We start from the raw sequence: 19,290 nt of genomic DNA, 5'->3' as shown, positions 1-19,290 counted from the left end.
CAAAATGAGAAAATAAAATCTAACCCATATTACATATGAGCACACAGCAGGAGATGTGAAGTGCAGATAACAAACCCTTAACAGACACCATGGAAAAATATTTAACAGGGATGAAAAGAAAGGCGGAGATAATGAGACAAACGTAAGTCTCCCGAAAGCTAAGACGAGAAAATATGAAGAAGCGCATGTAGGTCTTGGCTTCACTGAGACTACGGTGGGAGACGAGGAAAGACCGGTATGTTTACTGTGTCTAAAAAGTTTGGCAGCGGACTGCATGAAGCCAAATAAATTAAGGCTACACTTAAAGACATTACACCCCAACCACGCTGATAAGCCGCTTGAGTTTTTTCAGCGAAAACGTGCCGAATATTGCCAACAATCGTCCCGCTTTGTGAATGCTACTTCAGTAAACCAGCACTGTTAGCATCATATAAGGTGGCGTACCAAATTGCTCAGTGAAAACCCCCATAGCAGAGGAGCTGATACTGCCTGCAGCATTAGACATGGTCTCTGTCATACTGAATGACGCAAGTGCTGCAAAAATAAAAACTATCCCTCTGTCCAATGACACTGTCTCCAGACGTATAAATGACATTGCTAACAATCTTAAAGAACAGCTGGTAGATTAATTCAAAGACAAACATTTTGCCTTACAGTTCGATGAAGTAACTGACCGCAACAAAGACTGTTTGTTTATCTCTTATGTACGTTTTGACATGACAAACTCCCTGTGTGAGGATTTACTCTTTTGTAAATATGTCAGAGACAGAGCCACAGCTGAAGAGCTATTCAAAATGCTGGACTGCTTCCTGACTGAGAATGGGCTAAAGTGGGAGAACTGCTTTGGTGTTTGCAGTGATGGTGCACAGACCATGGCAGGGATGAGAAAAGGACTTTGGGCACTCATCAAGAAGGCCTCACCTAATGCTGAGTGGACACACTGTTATACACAGAGAAGCACTAGCGTCAAGGCACCTTTCCTCTGAATTAAGTGAGGTTATGACTGACATTGTAGGTGTAGTCAATCTTATAAAGACCAGACCACTAAAAACAAGAGTCTTCTCTGCTATCTGTGAGGAGAGGGGAGCTGAACATCAAGCTGTGCTGTTTCACAGTGAAGCAAGGTGGCTGTCACGAGGAAAAGTCTTGTCCCGAGTTTGAGCTCAGAGAGCAGATAAGATGTTTTCGGAGCAGGAGCACAAGTATGACCTTGCAGAATTTTTTTTAGTGACGAGTGACATATTTGGAAAGCTAAATGAACTAAATCTACAGCTTCAAGGGAAAGATAAACACCTCCCTCAGGTCACAGACAAGATCAGCTCTTTCACTCAAAAGCTTGATGTGGGGCAGGCGACTTGATGAAGGAAATACTGATTCATTCGAGAACCTGCATGAATTTGTTGACACTACTGACTATGATGCCACCTCAGTGATTTCATATATTAAGGAGCATATTTCATCACTGATGGGATTCTTTAAAAAGTACTTCCCTGAAAACAGTTCCCATTATGACTGGGTGAGAGATCCTTTCAATGCACCAGCTCCAACTGTTTTCAGCTCTGCAGAGGAGGACCAGTTCATTGATATGACGTCTGACTCCACATTGAGACTGAGGTTAACATCACAGACACAGTGAATTCTGGCTGAGTGTAGAAAGGCAGTATCCACTCTTAGGGCAGAGGGCCATGGGCATTCTTCTTCCTTTTGCAACATCTTATCTTTGTGAGACTGGCTTCTCTGCTGTTGCTGTACTGACAACCAAGTACAGGTCCCAGCTAAACATTGAGCAGGAGCTGAGAGTTGCAGTATCATGCTTCAAATCCCACTTCGAAAAGCTGTGCTCTGCAAAACGTGCTCATTGTAGCCATTAATCCTGACTTCATTTTGATTTAAAAAAAAAAATAATCAGCACAAATCGTTTTATTCATTTTTGCTTTATAGGTCAAAGTGTTTCATATATTGTGCTCCTGAGTTAATGTTGCTGATCAATTTGAATTTATTATTATTTATTGATTATATTTTATTTTTCAGTTATCAAATGGTCCAAAAAAAAATAGTTTAAATAAGAATTGATTTTTTTAAAATTTTAATTTCAGGCAAATTGATGCACTTTAAGTCTTTTCTGTTACAGACTAAAAAACAATGTTAATTAATAAAGTTATTATTTGTTGTAAGTTGATCTATATTTCTTTGTTTTCTTTAATGTTAATAAGGATACAATGTTATGCAGAGGTGTACTTATAACAATTTTATAGACAAATGATACTATTTACAGTCACGGCGGAGAGTTGGGGGGCGCAAAATGTTTACTTCTTCCTAGGGGGCGTAACAGAAAATAATTGAGAAGCACTGGTCTAGAGGAAGGTGTTTGTCCTCAGGCCTGGAGGGAAGCCAAAGCAATTCCATTACCCGAGAGTGGTAAAGTGGCCCTTACTGATTCTAAAAGCAGACCTATCAGCTTGCTGCCAGCTCTTAGCAAATTGTTGGAAAAAATACAAATTCTATTTCTCTGAAAAACAAATTAACAGACTTTCAGCATGCTTACAGAGGTCACTCAACATGTACTGCACCAACACAAATGACTGATGATTGGTTGAAATAAATTGATAGGAAGATTGTGGAAGCTGTGCTGTTAGATTTCAGTACAACCTTTGATATTATTGACCATAAACTGATGTTGAAAAAAACTTGTTGTTGTGGCATTTCAACCTCTGCTCTGAATCCACGATATGGCAATCTGTCTAATAGAACTCAAAAAAGGTTTTCTTTAATGGAAGCTTCTCTAATGTCAAACGTGTAAAGAGCTGAGGAGAGACTGCATCACTTATTTTTATAAAGAAACATTAATGTGTTGAAAATCCCAAATTGTTTGCATAGTCAATTTATACACAGCTCTGACACACACTTACCCCACCAGACATGCCACCAGGGGTCTTTTCACAGTCCCCAAATACAAAATAGGGATGAAACGTTTACTTGTTTCACGATAAACCATGGTAAAAATCCCGACAGTTAGTATTACCATTACAAATCTTAATTACCTATAAAACCGTGTTTGATTACCATGGTTTGAAAAACTCCCGGTAAATACTGTCAAGCATCAACCAAAGCTAGCAACAGGCTGACACAGGTGCAGCATGCAATGTGGGTTTTGCTTTGTGTGAAAACATGGCGGAAGGCAGTGACAGCGCTCGAGAGATTTTTCAACCTTCTAAGAGGACCAAATCTGAAGTATGGTCATATTTTGAGTTTTACAAGAGTGCTGAGGGAAACTTAATCAAAGATGGTCACCCTGTCTGTAGAACATGCGAAAGGGGGCAACACTTCCAATCTCGAGTCATCTTCGTGACCACCACCCACTACTTTATAGAGAATGCAAGGTAAGCTAACTTTTAGTTCAATGCATATTGTGGGGACTTCGGAAATTGGGGAAAATGTCATGGTTTATGTGTCTAACTTGCTAATAGCTTGTCAATAATCTAAACTGAAGCTTTCACTGTTACCTACGGTTGGAAAAACTGCTGCTGCTGTATGCGTTGTGTGTCTGCAGATTCTATTCACCCATTGCACACGATAACACATTATGTAGTTTAGTCACCCAACTAACATATTTCGCTAATTTAAAACCCGGCAGACGTCGATTTGGTTGTAAAAGTGTTCCAACAGGAGAAACACTATATACAAGACTCCTGTCAATTGTTGGGCTCATTGCAATTACTATCACTGTCTTCTCAACCTTTTTAGTGTCGGGGGGAGCCCCCTGAATTTCCGCCTGTCTGACGTGCCCAAAGTAAACTGCCTGTTACTCAGGCCCAGAAGCTAGGATAATGCATATAAATGGTAGAATTGACTACCTGAGGATTAATTAGAAATGTTGATTGAATTGTTTGGACTAACTTTACGGGGAACTTCTGGGACTTTTGTCTGCATGTTGAACCGGTGTATTACTGAACTCAATGATGCCTTCTGAACTGACCTTTTGGGATATAAAGAAGGACTTTATCAAACAAAACGACCATTCAATGTGTAGCTGGGACCCTTGGGAATGCAAACAGAGGAAGACCTTCAAAAAGGTAAGTGATTTATTTTTTCGCTATTTATGATTGTGACGCCTGTGCTGGTTTGAAAACATGTTGTTGCGGGGCGCTGTCCTCAGATAATCGAATGCTATGCTTTTGCCGTAAAGCCTATTGTAAACCGGACAACGCGGTTCGATTACCAAGATTCTAAGCTAAAGAATCATGTATGACACTTGTATTTTCATGAATATTTAATAATACGATTTTGTATTTTGAATTTGACGTGCTCCGATTTCACTGGATGTTGTCAACTTTTATCCCTCTTCACGCTAAGAGGACTCATTTGTATTTATGTAAATTGTGCATGGGGTCATTGCATATGCTCAAATGCAACACAGAAGATAGACTGTGTGTGTGTGGTGAGAGGGAATAATAATTATAACGTAACACCACCAATAATAATAAATTTGCTATTCCCTTGTTTACAGAGTGGGTGTGCAGCAGGCAAACCCAGTGGTCACTCATCTACAGTTGTGACACAGACACTCAAGCAAGCATTTTTTTTAAAGTCAGGCTGTTTATGCACCCACATCAAAAAAATGCTCAAAACTTCACTGCAGCCCTTTTCATATTAGATTGCAAAGGACATGATGCCATGGGTGTTTTGGCCATCATTTGAACCTGGCCATCTCAAAGGCTCTGAAAATTCAGAGAGTTGACACAGCAGTCAAGGCCTGCCGTCATCTGGTCCAAGGCTTCTCACGGAGCAGGAAGAGAAGGAGAGAAAAGCTAGCTGCCCTCAACATGCCACAGAAGGCTCTGATCCATGATGTGGTGACCCGATGGGGATCTACACACAACATGCTTGAGCGTTTCCTTAGCCAACAGCAGCCAGTCTGTGCGACACTGGCTGGAGAAAGAGGAACATGGCACCTGATGCCCAAGGATGCCGACATATAAGTGTCATGGAGCAAATGTGCCAGCTCTTTAAACCTCTGAGACAAGTGCATCTGTAAACTTGCTCAGAGACACAAGTGACACAGTCAGCCATCAAGCCTGTCCTGGACCACATCACCCGTGATGTTCTGGTGGAAAAGGATACAGATCCATCACTGACCAATGAGATGAAAAGGGTAATGAGAGAAGGTCTTAACAACAGATAAACAGAGAAGGCAAAGAGAGTCATGCACATGGCATGTTTCATTGACCCCCGCTTCAAAAGGAGCTTTTTAGATGAGCCTGAGGCGGTAAAAGTTGACACTGACAGCTGTGTCCAGGAGGCCTTGAAGCTGGCAGCTGGACAAGTCAGGGAAGAACCACAAAGCACCAGCAGCAGCTCCACCACCAACATTCCCACAGCGGCATCGGAGGGGAAAGGCCTGGGTGGGTTGCTGAGAAAGATCACCTCTCTGTTGCCTTGAGGTAAAGACAGTCAGATTCCGACCACCCCAGAAGAAAGAGTGAAAGAAGAGATCAAGGTCTGTCCGTCTCTGCCACCCATTCCAGCAGAAGAGGATCCACTGGTGTGGTGGAAGGGCCATGCATCAGAGCTGCCTCAACTTGCCAGTGTTGCCAGGAAGCTTTTTTTCAACCCAGCAACCAGCATGCCAGCAGAGAGAGCGTTCAGTGCCAGCGGGCACATCGTCTCCCGTAGCAGATCACTACTTAAACCGGACAAAGTAATTATGATGACATTTTTACTTTTTAATCTCAAGTGAACAAAGATGCATACATACAGATGTTAGGCCAGCAGCACCTTATTTCTTTATGAAGGTGAGAACGGACATACAATCAGTGCTGTTCATTTGATTTGTTTCCATTTTGTGTGTTGTTATTTTAATGTCAACACCTGCACATTGGATGTGTTTACATATAGTTGTATTGTTCTTACACGCACATTGCTTTACTTGTGTTGCTTTCATATGCACATTTGATTTCCTTACTTAAGGATGCGTTCATTAAAACCTGCACTACGGAAACTTCTCTCAAAACCTCATGGTGCCATCTTTAATGTTATTATTTTTATGTTTATGCACACAAAAAGTGCATAGTGCTGCTAACTTTATTTGTTGTTTGTTGGTTTTGTATATACACCTTGGTGAAATGATTTCCGTTTGTGTATCAGTACATTTTAACAATACCGTGATCATTTGTCACTATAATCGGGATATGAAATTTTCATACCGTTTCATCTCTAATCCAAAACAAATTCAAGAAAGCATACAGTGCCATATAGAGCCATTATTGCATGGAACTCCGTTCCATCTCATATTGCTCAAATAAACAGCAAACCTGGTTTCAAAAAACAGATAAAGCAACACCTCACGGCACAACAACTCTCCCATATTTGACCTAGTTTCTGTATGTATTGATATGTAGGCTGCGTGTGCCTTCTGTCCTTGGGCTGTTCTTGTCTATTAATGTTCTGTATTGTAATTTTTCATGTTTTGTTTGGACCCCAGGAAAAGTAGCTGTTGCTTTTGGAACAGCTAATGGGGATCCTTACAAAATACTAAATGTCAGGGGAATTTAGTGAAACAAGGTTGCTATTTTCACATCAGGGGAATTTGGGGTCCTAATAAAATACCAAGACTGATTCACACCAAGTCCTAACTGAGCTGCAAGTGCATTGTCATTACCCGAAATGGGGTAATAAATTCAGTCAACTCAGGATTTGAACAGTTGGTTTTCAATTAGGAAATGTTTCACTTCAGTTTACTTTCTGGATCGACTGAAATAAAACTAAACAAATGAAATGGACTCCACACCTAGAAATGACTTGCATTAGGAAATATGCAGCTTCTGGTGTGTGAGGGAAACGGAAGAGAGAAAATATAGGAAGTCCCAAAAATTTGACCCTGGTGTGAAATGTCTCCTTTCACATGTTCTCACCTGTTGGCAGATGCTCTTCAGCACATACTTGGCGTACATGTCTAGGCTGGCCATCTCTATAGAGACTGTGTGGCCGCCCGACTTCTTGGAACCTATGTCGTCGTCGTCGAGGCTGGTGGGGTGAGAAAATCCAGAGCCCTTCAGTTCTGCATCGCCTGGAGCGCAATGGAGAGAAAATGTTACAAAAGGTAGAACTTCAAGGTTCTGTGGTCTTACTGGTGACCAGTTGTAAGAGATAGACATTTAAAGTGAAACTGACAGTGTTTTAAATACTTTGCAGATATGAAACAGACAATCATAATATCAGTACAAAATATCAAATTCCCAGTTTATGCTTCAAAACCAACTTTATATGAGCTTTTTAAAAACATGCTCTATTTGACTCAAAATGCCATGACGTACAGAAAGGCATCGTTGGCAGAATAGATGGATGCAGTTCAACGCATGACTAATATGGTCACCAATACATTTCTTGTTAGTCAAAAAAATGATTGCTTTCAGGTTGTAAATTACAGCAGTCAGTCATGTGGCTAATAGGCGAGCACACGTGTCAAACACAAGGCCCACAGGCCAAATAGGACACAAAAGCAAGTATAAATGAGACATTTGAGTCATCTACTTCATGGAATTACAGGCTGAAGTGATCTCGTCAGTATATTCAACTTAAATTTCGCCTCCGTGTCCCCCACTTACAGAGCACAGTGAAGGGAAAATACACAGACACATGCCACAGTCCTAGCTTGGCTACTAAAATGTTGCAGTCTGGGTTCAGGTTTTAAAGCTAGACAATGAATAACCCAAAAAATAAAACAGCTTGGCTACTAAAATGTTGCAGTCTGGGTTCAGGTTTTAAAGCTAGAAAATGAATAACCCCAAAAAATAAAAACGGCAACAAAACAACATGCCAAGGAGAATTACAGCAACATTTGAGCAGTAGCCTAGGCTGGCTACTCAACTACAATATATTTTGAGTGCACCATACAGCAATGCTGCATTCAACCTCACCGGTGACTCATGCAGTGCAAAAAAATGTAAATTCTACAGCTATATTTTTGTTATTTGTAGTTATTAAATACATTTTGATTTGGGTCGTGAATTGTTATGCACATCTGCAAGCATAGCAGGAAAGGCTGGAAAAATATTGTCTTATTTCGTTTTAATATGTTAAAATGCTATATACAATGCATTTTTCCACATTTTGTTACAACCTTATTCTAAAATTGATTAAATTGTTGTCTCAATCTACACATAATAACCCATAATGAAAAAGCTAAAAGTTTTTGTGTGTGTGTGCAAACGTATAAAATACACAAAACTGAAATATTTAATTTACATACAGTACCAGTCAAACGTTTGGACACACATACTCATTCAAGGCTTTTCTTTATTTAGACTATTTTCTACATTGTAGAATGCCAAGAGTGTGCAAAGCTGTCATCAAGGCAAAGGGTGGCTACTTTGAAGAATTTCAAATATATTTAGATTTAACATTTTCTTGGTTACGACATCATTCCATGTGTCATTTCATAGTTTTAAAGTCTTCACTATTATTCTACAATGTGGAAAATAGTAAAAATAAAAGAAAAACCTTGGAATGAATAGGTGCCGAAACTTTGACTGGTACGTCTAAGTATTCAGAACCTTTACTCAGTACTTTGTGAATCGCCTTTGGCAGGGATTACAGCCTTGAGTCTTCTTGGGTATGACGATACAAGCTTGACAAACCTGCATTCAGGGAGTTTCTCCCATTCTTCTCTGCAGATCCACTCAAGCTCTGTCAGGTTGGATGAGGAGCATCACTGCACAGCTATTTTCAGGTCTCTCCAGAGATGTTCGATCTGGTTCAAGTCTGGGCCACTCAAGGACATTCTGAAACTTGTCCTGAAGCCTCTCTTGCGTTGTCTTGGCGGAGTGCTTAGGGTCGTTGTCCTGTCTGAGGTCATTAGCGCTCTGGAGAAGGTTTTCATCAAGGATCTCTCTGTACTTTGCGCTGTTCACCTTTCTCTCGATCCTGGCTAGTCTCCCAGTCCCTGCTGCTGGAAAAATCCCCCCCAGCATGATGCTGCCACCATCATGCTTCACCGTAGGGATGGTGCCATGTTTCCTCCAGACGTGATGCTTGGCATTCAGGCCAAAGTTCGACCTGTGCCGAGAATCCTTTCTCTGAGTTCTACGGGCAACCTCTTCGACCTCATGGCTTGGTTTTTGCTCTGACATGCACTGTCAGCTGTGGGACCTTATAAAGACAGGAGTGTGCCTTTCCAAATCATGTTCAATCAATTGAATTTACCACAGGTAGACATCTCAAGGATGATTAATGGAAATAAGGTATTTCTGTTGCAACAATTTCTAAAACCCTGTTTTCAATTTGTCATTATGGGGTATGGTGTATAGATTAATACAAAAAAAAACAAATTAACTTTAGAATAAGGCTGGACCATAAATGAAATGTGGAAAAAGTGAAGGGGTCTGAATACTATCTGAATGCACTGTACATCAGCCTATGTACATAACTGAACATTATAAAATGGGCCTCATATCGCTTTTCGGTACAGCTAGAGGTAATTAGCGAACAAGAACTGTGAATCGTTTTGCGAGTTAGCTATTCTTAAAAGACTTATCGACAGTTAGCATATGCTGCTATCTATCAAATGTTTTTGGCATCTATAAAATGAGCGGGCAGGCAGGCAAGCTGCAGTAGGACGAGTTTGCAACTATTCCTCCTCGTTTATCAGTGCAATTTTAACTAGCTGAAAAAGTTTGAGAGGGTTTATCTAATGTTCCTTTGTTAGACTTTAGCTCATGATTTTGTTGTTTTTGATGTGCATAACAGAGGGAGAAAGAGCCAACCTTTTCATGTTTTTTATCAATAGGACTGTAAAGTTTGCAAATGTAAGAGGACTCCCGTGGTGTTTACATATTTCCAGAAATCCATTCAGGTGTATTTTGTGGCTTTTGGTGAATGTGTTCTAATGATCTAAAGTCGCGCTGTTGTTACTGCCTGTAAGCACACAGTACAGGTCAAAGTGAATGATGGCAGGACCGTGTGGGAAATGGCTTATTTGCATATAGGCCAACTGTAGCTCTGATTGGCTATGGCGCACTGGTCTGAGTAGACTCCGGTCCTGGACAAGAAAGTTTTATTTACTGCAGTGTCTATTAATTGTCCAAATGCATGGAAGCTTTTCCACTCTATATTGCTATAGAATTTTAACAAATGCCTTACTTTACATCATTCCCAAACATTCTATGAATTTATGAAAATGAACATTTTATAGATATCTATGTGCACGCTTGTGAGAAAGTGAAAGTCATATTCTTCCTGGGTATGTATAAAAATAGTTTTAATACGATTTCATGTTGCTAAAACGCTGTCAGTTCCACTTTAATAACTATAAATACATCAACCTATTCACATTCAATTGTCAAATTGGACTCATACGAAACTTTAAGGACAAAATAATAGCATAATACTGAGTGTATTACCCAGCATAAAGACAGCCTTTAGGACAGCAAAGACAGCTCCGACCACTATGCTGTTCTGCGAGGCAGCCAGAAGGTGGCGATCACACGACGACCGGATCCCAACAGAAGATTTATCTGCAAAATATAAAATTATTAACACTTTCATTAAATTAAAAACATATATTAATTAATGGCATCAATCAATTAAAATAATATAAGATGTGGGATTACACTTGAAATTAGTTTGTTTTGTGAGTACCTGACTTGGCTCCATCCTGGGGGCAGGGGTTGCGCTGCGGGGTCTTGAAAAGGTGCAGCAGAATCCTGCAGGTCAGACGGGCTCCGGGCTCAGAGTCCTGCTCACTGCAGGCTGGGAGGAGACACACACAGAGAGAGGTCGGTTAAAGGGTCACACAGACAGCCACACACAACCACAACAACAAATTTGAAGGGGAATAAAGCTGCTTTAGCAAAGTGTGACAACCATCCTACTATCTGCCAAATTCTCTCTCTCTGCTCTTGTTTTCTATAATATGATGTCAGTGGGCGGAGCTGGGAGGGTTGTCTGTGAAATAGGACACCTGGGCTCAGGTGTGTCACGGGGATAAATGGCCTCCTACTCCTCTTTCTATTCTGGTTAGAGCCAGTTTCCGCTGTTCTGTGACGGGAGTAGTACACAGCGTTGTACGAGATCTTCAGTTTCTTGGCAATTTCTCGCATCGAATAGCCTTCATTTCTCAGAACAAGAATAGATGGCGAGTTTCAGAAGAAAGTTATTTGTTTCTGGACATTTTGAGCCTGCAATAGTACCCAAAAAATGCTGATGCCCCAGATACTCAATTAGTCTAAAGAAGGCCAGTTTTATTGCTTCTTAAATCAGAAGAAGTTTTCAGCTGTGCTAACATAATTGCAAAAGGGTTTTCTAATGATCAATTAGTCTTTTAAATGTATAAACTTAGATTAGCAAACACAACGTGCCATTGGAACACAGGAGTGATGGTTGCTGATGATGAGCCTCTGTACTCCTATGTAGATATTTAATTTTAAAAATAAATCAGCCATTTCCAGGTTCAATAGTCATTTACAACATTAACAATGTCTACACTGTATTTCTGATCAATTTGATGTTATTTTAAATGGACCAAAAAAAATAGCTTTTCTTTCAAAAACAAGGACATTTCTAAGTGACCCCAAACTTTTGAGCGGCTAGTGTATGTACTAAACAGCTGTTGAAGATAGCTAAGCACTACCAGTTTGAAATTAGTGATAAACCCCCCAAAAATTGTAAGGTTAATATTGAAGGCCAATCTAATGTAGAGTTGTATACGCGTAGTTACCACTGGGGCAGCCTCTGCAGAGGACTCGCCACCTCCCCAGCGCCTCCCCATTTCACTGTTAGCCCTAGTAGTCGTTCTTTTGAACAGCAGAAAGAACTGATTCTGTTACAGCCAGAGCATGATAAGGAATTGGAATTTAAACAGGAATAGGAACGTGCTAAAATCAAGCTGCAACCAGCACGGCTAGACTTGTTTAGGGATGGAAAGCTGTCGGGGCAGGGTTTGCTTAGGGAAGGTAACCCTGATTTACCTAGGGGTCGCTGCTCTCTCGGCCGTGCCCTGGACACATTTTATATTGTTGGATACTTACGTCTGTTGCCAACATTTTATGAAAAGGACCCGGATGTTATTTTCATTGTTTGAGTGAGTTGCTGACGCTAAGAGTTAGCCTGATTCTGATCTTACTTTAATGTTTATAGTGTGTTAACTGGTAAAGCGCAGGAAGCATATTCAGCTCTGTGTAGCTGACAGTGTCAGCTATGCTAAGGTTATAATGGCTGTTTTACAGATTTACGAATTGCTTACTGAGGTTTACCGCCAACAATTTAGAACTTTAAAAAGGGGCTGATAAAGGCTCATGTTGCATCTGCACAAGAGTTATCTTCACAGTTTAATCGCATTCCACCTCTGTGGTTAAGAGTTTCCAGAGGTTGTGTGATCTGATTATGCCTAGAGCAATTTAAGGACACAATCCCGGATCGAACAGCGACGTACATTAACGCACACACAGTGAAGACAGTCTCTGAAGCTGCGGTTTTGTCGGACGAGTAAGTTTTGACACGCAAAAGTAGCATTGAGGAGTCCCGTATTCTGTGTGAGTGGGGGCGTCCAGAGAGATTTGGGTCTCGCCCACCGAGACACTCTGGTTCACGGGCAGAGCTTCATTCATCTAGGGTTGAGCCTGGTTCCCATGGTAAAGCTGACTGCTGTCAAGAATGTCACTACTGTCAGTGTTCAGGTCATTGGAAAAACGAATGTCCTGTTCTCAGGGCTAAGGGTAAATTCAGTACTTGCGCTAACGTTAAACCTAAGCCTACGGCGTTAGCGTCGCCTGTCCCACATCCGTTCACTCCTGTCAGTCCGTCTCATGCCCAGGTGCATGTGGAAGACCCAATTGACCCAGATAATTTATCTTTCATGAGAGGGTTTTGTGTGTCTGTTAGGAAGTAACGACCCAGTGCCAGTGAAGATCCTGAGGGACACCGGTGCCTTTGAGTTGTGATAGTCGGTGTTACCCTTCTCCGCTGAGTGGAGGTGATATGGTCCTTGACTAGTCTCTCAGAGCACTTCATGATGATGGAAGTGAGTGCTACGGGGCGATAATCATTTTGCTCAGTTACCGGGTGCAAACTACCTGCCCTCCAGGACACCTTAAACAGCCATCACTAACATTGAGTGGCTGCTGTCAGCATACAGACTCAATCTCTAGCCACTTTAATTTTGATTGTTTTTTTTAAATAAATGTATCACTAGCCACTTTAAACAATGCCACTTTATATAATGCTTACATACCCTACATTACTCATCTCATATGTATATACTGTTCTCTATACCATCTACTGCATCTTGCCTATGCCGGTCGGCCATTGCTCATTCATATATTTTTATGTACATATTCATTCCTTTACACTTGTGTGTATAAGTTAGTTGTTGTGAAATTGTTAGGTTAGATTACTTGTTAGATATTACTGCATAGTCGAAACTAGAAGCACAAGCATTTCGCTACACTTGCATTAACATCTACTAACCATGTGTATGTCACAAATAAAATTTGATTCGATTCTGATTCGGGGAATATTGACGTTGGGGATACTGATATTGACGTTGGGGATGCTGACCCCATCCATCAGGGGTTCTACCGAATTTCGTCAGAGAAACGTAGTTGTCTGGATGTTGAGATCAGTTACATGCTGGATAATGATATTGCAGAGCCTTTCTCAAGCTGGGCTTTTCCCTATATCTTGGTCAGTAAACCAGATGAGACAAAGATTTTGTACGGACCACCGTAAGGTAAACAGTGTCACAAAGTCAGATTCATTTCCCCGGATGGAGGACTGCATTGATCAGGTTGGAGCAGCGAAGTTAGTGAGCAAGTTTTACTTGTTAATAAAGGGCTATTGGCAGGTGCCAATTATGCATAGGACACACAATCTCTGACTTTATTACACCCTTCCGTCTGTACTCTTATTCGGTTATGAGTTTTGGCCTGCGTAACACACCTGCCACTTTTCACTGTTCATTTAGTGTTGTCCTGTTGCTCCTGTCATCAGTCCCTGTTGTCCTCCTTTTGAAAAAAGTGTCATGCTTAAAAAGGTAGCTTCCTGTGCACACTGGTTGCAGAGGTCTGTGGAGGACGAGATTGGCTGGGACAGCTTTAACCAGGGCAGCATGTTTGTTTTAGAATATTTAAAAACAATTGTTTTTTGGTTGGTGTGGTGTTCCAGGGTCCTTTGTGGTCCCCAGTTTTATGGGGGGAGACCAAAAAGTTGGACCCGGATGGGGACCCGGACCCTGAATGGACCCAAGAACAATCAGACCCAGACACGAAAACAAATCGACCTAGACAGTCCTATACTCAGCTGGCCCCTCCACCAAATTTGTGTTAAATGCACAACAACAAAGCTTTCTCTACCATTAACATTGTTCTGAACACCTCCAAAACAAAGGTAATGTGGTTTGGTAAGAAGAATGCCCCTCCTCCCACAGGTGTTATTACTACCTCTGAGGGTTTAGAGTTTGAGGTAGTCACCTCATACAAGTACTTGGGAGTATGGCTAGATGGTGCACTGTACTTCTCTCAGCACATATCAAAGCTGCAGGCTAAAGTTAAATCTAGGCTTGGTTTCCTCTATCGTAATAGTTACTCTTTCACTCCAGCTGCCAAACTAACCCTGATTCAGATGACCATCCTACCCATGCTAGATTACGGAGACAATTTACAGATTGGCAGGTAAGGGTGCTCTCTCAAATGGCTAGATGTTCTTTACCATTTGGCCATCAGAATTGCCACCAATGCTCCTTATAGGACACATCACTGCACTCTATACTCCTCTGTAAACTGGTAATCTCTGTATACCTGTCGCAAGACCCACTGGTTGGTGCTTATTTATAAAACCCTCTTAGGCCTAATTCTCCCCTATCTGATATATCTACTGCAGCCCTCATCCTCAACATACAACACCCGTTCTGCCAGTCACATGCACACACATCCCTGGGTCGCTCCTCTTTTCAGTTCGCTGCAGCTAGTGACTGGAACAAGCTGCAACAAACACTCAAACTGGACAGTTTTATGTCAATCACGGACACGCTTACTGACAGTTGTGGCTGCTTTGTGTGATGTATTGATGTCTCTACCTTCTTGCCCTTTGTGCTGTTGTCTGTGCCCAATAATGTTTGTACCATGTTTTGACAACTTCACAGGGGACTTTGAAAACAAGCGGAATGAGGCCTTGTCCTCTGAGTGAGAGGCAGCCTTGATTGGCCACCACAGACAGACACACACACTGTGCAGAGTGGGATCAAACACACTGTGGCGTTTACCTCCTGCTTAGACAGAAAAGACAAAAGTAATGCATTATGGGGATGGGAGTATCTTCAAAGCATAGAGAGGCAGGAAGACAGGGCGTCTGTGTACTGTAAACTCATTTATACCGAGATGGCAGAGAGTTCAGGCTAGATTAAATAGAAGAGACTGGGATCTAAGAATAAGGCCTGGGTGGTGTTCCTTAGGGCATGCAACGAAAACGCCTCAAAGCATTTAGCAACGGAAAACGAAAATGAACGTTCCTTATTAGACCGAGTACAGATAGTCAGTCCATCCCTATTTCACGGATTTCTTTTGTTTGGTGCCTCAGGAACAGGACCCTGGCATTGGGTCTGGGGGTGAGAGACGGGCTCTTACCAGCGTTGAGGAGGGAAGGGATGGCTACGCAGCGGACCAGGTCCTCCAGGAGAAGACACTGACGGGCAATGAGGATGGCTACGAAGGTGGCCAGGGAGTCATGGAAGGAAAGATCGCTGACCTGAGAGAACAGAGAGAAGGAAATGTTCAAATTTGAAGTGGACTGCTAATTACTCAACACGTATTGGTTTGGAGAGAAAGAGATGCTGGAATGTTACTGTGTGTGTTCCACTCTAATTGTGCCTCTCAGAGCCGGAGGAGCATTCAGCGGGTCGGACACGAGGGGCTCCTAACAATCACGGATTACAAAAACAAAGCCAGCCACGTCGCGGACACCAATGCTGCCCTACCGGACAAGTTAAACACCTTTTTCTCACGCATTGAGCACCGCAATGACTAAGCAGCCAAGGAGAGTCCCAGAGGACAACGAGGGTTACATGGGTCTTTTTATAAACTAGGGTACTAGTGAGAATGTCCTATGCTGGAAAATATATTACAGCTGGTGATAAGTCATTGCTAATAATCTGCCAAAAGTTCTCATGTAATTACATTAAGATATAGCTACAACGCAGCTATCGGAAAGTATTCAGACACCTTGACTTTTCCCACATTTTGTTAAATTACAGCCTTATTTTAAAATTGATAATTGTTTTTTCCCCCTCAATCTACACACAATACCCCTTAATAACAAAGCAAAAACTGTTTATTAGGAATGTTTACAAATTAAAAAAATGAAAACCTCACATTTACATCAGTATTCAGACTTTGTTGAAGGACCTTTGGCAGCGAGTACTGCCTCAAGTTCTCTTGGGTATGACGCTACAAGCTTGGCACACTTGTATTTGGGGAGTTTCTCCCATTTTTCTCTGCAGATCCTTTCATCCTCCGTCTGGTTGGATGGGGAGCATAGCTGCACAGCTATTTTCAGGTCTCTCCTGAGATGTTCGATAGTTTTCCTCAAGGATCTCTGTACTTTGCTCCGTTCATATTTCCCTCGATCCTGACTAGTCTCCCAGTCCCTGCCGCTGAAAAACATTCCCACAGCATGATGCTGCCAATACCATGTTTCACCAGTGGGATGGTGCCATGTTTCCTCCAGACATGAGGTTTGCATTCTGGCCAAAGAGTTCATGTTGGTTTTATCAGACCAGAGAATCTTGTTTCTCTTGGTCAGAGTCCTTTAGATGCCTTTTGGCAAATGCCATTCGGGCTGTCATGTGCCTTTTCCTGAGGAGTGGCTTTCGTCTGGCCACTCTACCATAAAGGCCTGATTGGTGGAGTGCTGCAGAGATGGTTGTCCTTCTGGAAGGTACTCCCATCTCCACAGAGGAACTCTGGAGCTCTGTCAGAGTGACCATCAGATCTTGGTCAACTCCCTGACCAAGGTCCATCTTGCTGGATTGCTCAGTTTTGCCGGGCGGCCAGCTCTTGGAAGAGACTTGGTGGTTCCAAACTTCTTCCATTTAAGAATGGAGGCCACTGTGTTCTTGGGGATTTTCAATGCTGCAGAAATGTTTTGGTACCCTTCCCAGATTTGTGCCTCGAAACAATCCTGTCTCGGAGCTGTATGGACAATTCCTTTAACCTCATGGCTTGGTTTTTGCTCTGACATGCAGTGTCAACTGTGGGACCTTATATAGATATGACCAATCAATTGAAAGATCAATGGAAACAGGATGCACCCAAGCTCAATTTCAGATGTTTCATAGCAAATTGTCTAAATAAGGTATGTTTATATTACATTTTTTCCAAATTTGCAAACAAATGTTTTTGCTTTGTCATTATCGGGTACTGTGTATAGATTGAGGATTTTATTTAATCCATTTTAGAATAAGGCTGTAACAAAACATATATATATAAAAAGGGGTCTGAATACTTTCCGAATGCAATAAAATTCATTGGTAAATCAACTCATGTTTAACCCTTTCTCATGGTTGGTGTCTTGACAGATTTGTTTAAAATCGTGTCACATAATACATTCATTTACTGTTCTTGTATTTATGGCAGTGTTAAGTAGCACTAATTAGTTGGATCTATCTTTCAGTCAAATTTTTGTATAAAGATCTAAGAAATTCTGAAAGAGTCACCTTGATACTTAAAACCTAAATCGATACTGTCATTAACTTCAATAATTATGCATAATACTTGTTGGATGCGCATTTGGTGTCTGATTGGTTTCGGAAGGAATTTTATAATTGACAGTCAAATGATGATCAGCTGTTGTGATAGCGCATGTGACGCAACAGCCCAAGTGCTGGATAAAAGGTGTTTGCGAGGAATGTCCAGAATATAATTTTTTTCTCATTCCTCGCGCTGGTGAAGACAGTTATGCCTGGATCTAATATCCCTATCGAATTAATGTTGAGGGCTTGCAATACAGCAGGGCCTCGTTAGATTTAACAGAGAAAGCATCAAGGTCATGGGTTCATGTTTTAGTGCCTCGGATTGGACAGTCTACTGTGCTCATTTATATATGATAGACTATGATGAAACACCCAACGCTATTCCTATTAATTATTCTGGATTATAAAATAAATACACTACCGGTCAAAAGTTTCAGAACGCCTACTCATTCAAGGGTTTTTATTTTTTACTATTTTCTATATTGTAGAATAATAGTGAAGACATTAAAACTATAAAATAACACATATGGAATCATGTAGAAAGCAAAAAAGTGTCAAGCAAATCAAAATATATTTCAGATCCTTCAAATAGCCACCCTTTGCCTTGATGACAAACTTGCACACTCTTGGCATTCTCTCAACCAGCTTCACCTGGAACGCTTTTCCAACAGTCTTGAAGGAGTTCCCACATATGCTAAGCACTTGGTTGGCTGCTTTTTCTTGACTCTTTGGTCCGACTCATCCCAAACCATCTCAATTTGGTTGAGGTCGGGGATTGTGGAGGCCAGGTCATCTGATGCAGTACTCAATCACTCTTCTTCTTGGTCAAATGGCCCTTACACAGCCTGGAGGTGTGTTGGGTCATTGTCCTGTTGAGAAAAAAAAAATGGATAGGCCCACTAAGCTCAAACCAGGTGGGATGGCGTATTGCTGCAGAATGCTGTGGTAGCCATGCTGGTTAAGTGTGCCTTATTCTAAATAAATCGCAGACATTGTCACCAGCAAAGCACCCCACACCATAACAATTCCTCCTCCATGCTTTAAGGTGGGAAATACACATGCAGAGATCATCTGTTCACACACGGTTGGAACCAAAAATCTCATATTTGGACTCCATACCAGACACATTTCCACTGGTCTAATGTCCATTGCTTGTGTCTCTTGGCCCAAGCAAGTCTCTTCTTCTTATTGGTGTCCTTTAGTCGTGGTTTCTTTGTAGGAATTCAACCATGAAGGCCTGATTCACGCAGGCTCCTCTGAACAGTTGATCTTGAGATGTGTTTGTTACTTTAACTCTGAAGCATTTATTTGGGCTGCAATCTCTGCAGCAGAGGTAAGTATGAGTCTTCCATCCATGAGGCAGTACTCATGAGAGCCAATTTCATCATAGCGCTGGATGGTATTTGCAACTGCACTTGAAGAAACTTTTTTGGGCCCTATATGAACAAGTATATAAATTACACAATTACAAGAAAGTCCTTGAATTTAACTTGCCAATGACTATATGAACCCTGCTTAAAAAGGATGTACAGTGCGTTTGGGAAGTATTCAGA

At 41.5% G+C, this 19,290-nt stretch overlaps 1 protein-coding gene across 1 annotated transcript in view; it reads right to left on the bottom strand.

Moving 5' to 3' along the window:
- LOC135545983 (mediator of RNA polymerase II transcription subunit 12-like) overlaps window positions 1-19,290 on the bottom strand; it is a 93,069-nt gene that overhangs the window by 50,599 nt on the left and 23,180 nt on the right. The window contains exons 23-26 of the mRNA XM_064974015.1: window positions 15,615-15,735; window positions 10,636-10,746; window positions 10,398-10,511; window positions 6,912-7,066 (exon numbers count right to left, since the gene is read on the bottom strand). Of these exons, the coding sequence (XP_064830087.1) occupies window positions 6,912-7,066; window positions 10,398-10,511; window positions 10,636-10,746; window positions 15,615-15,735 (501 nt within the window). The remainder of the gene's footprint in view (window positions 1-6,911; window positions 7,067-10,397; window positions 10,512-10,635; window positions 10,747-15,614; window positions 15,736-19,290) is intronic.

Source organism: Oncorhynchus masou, chromosome 9 (genome assembly GCF_036934945.1).
Source record: "Oncorhynchus masou masou isolate Uvic2021 chromosome 9, UVic_Omas_1.1, whole genome shotgun sequence".
NCBI classification, from domain to species: domain Eukaryota; kingdom Metazoa; phylum Chordata; class Actinopteri; order Salmoniformes; family Salmonidae; genus Oncorhynchus; species Oncorhynchus masou.
This window is presented reverse-complemented; position numbering and strand designations above follow the sequence as displayed.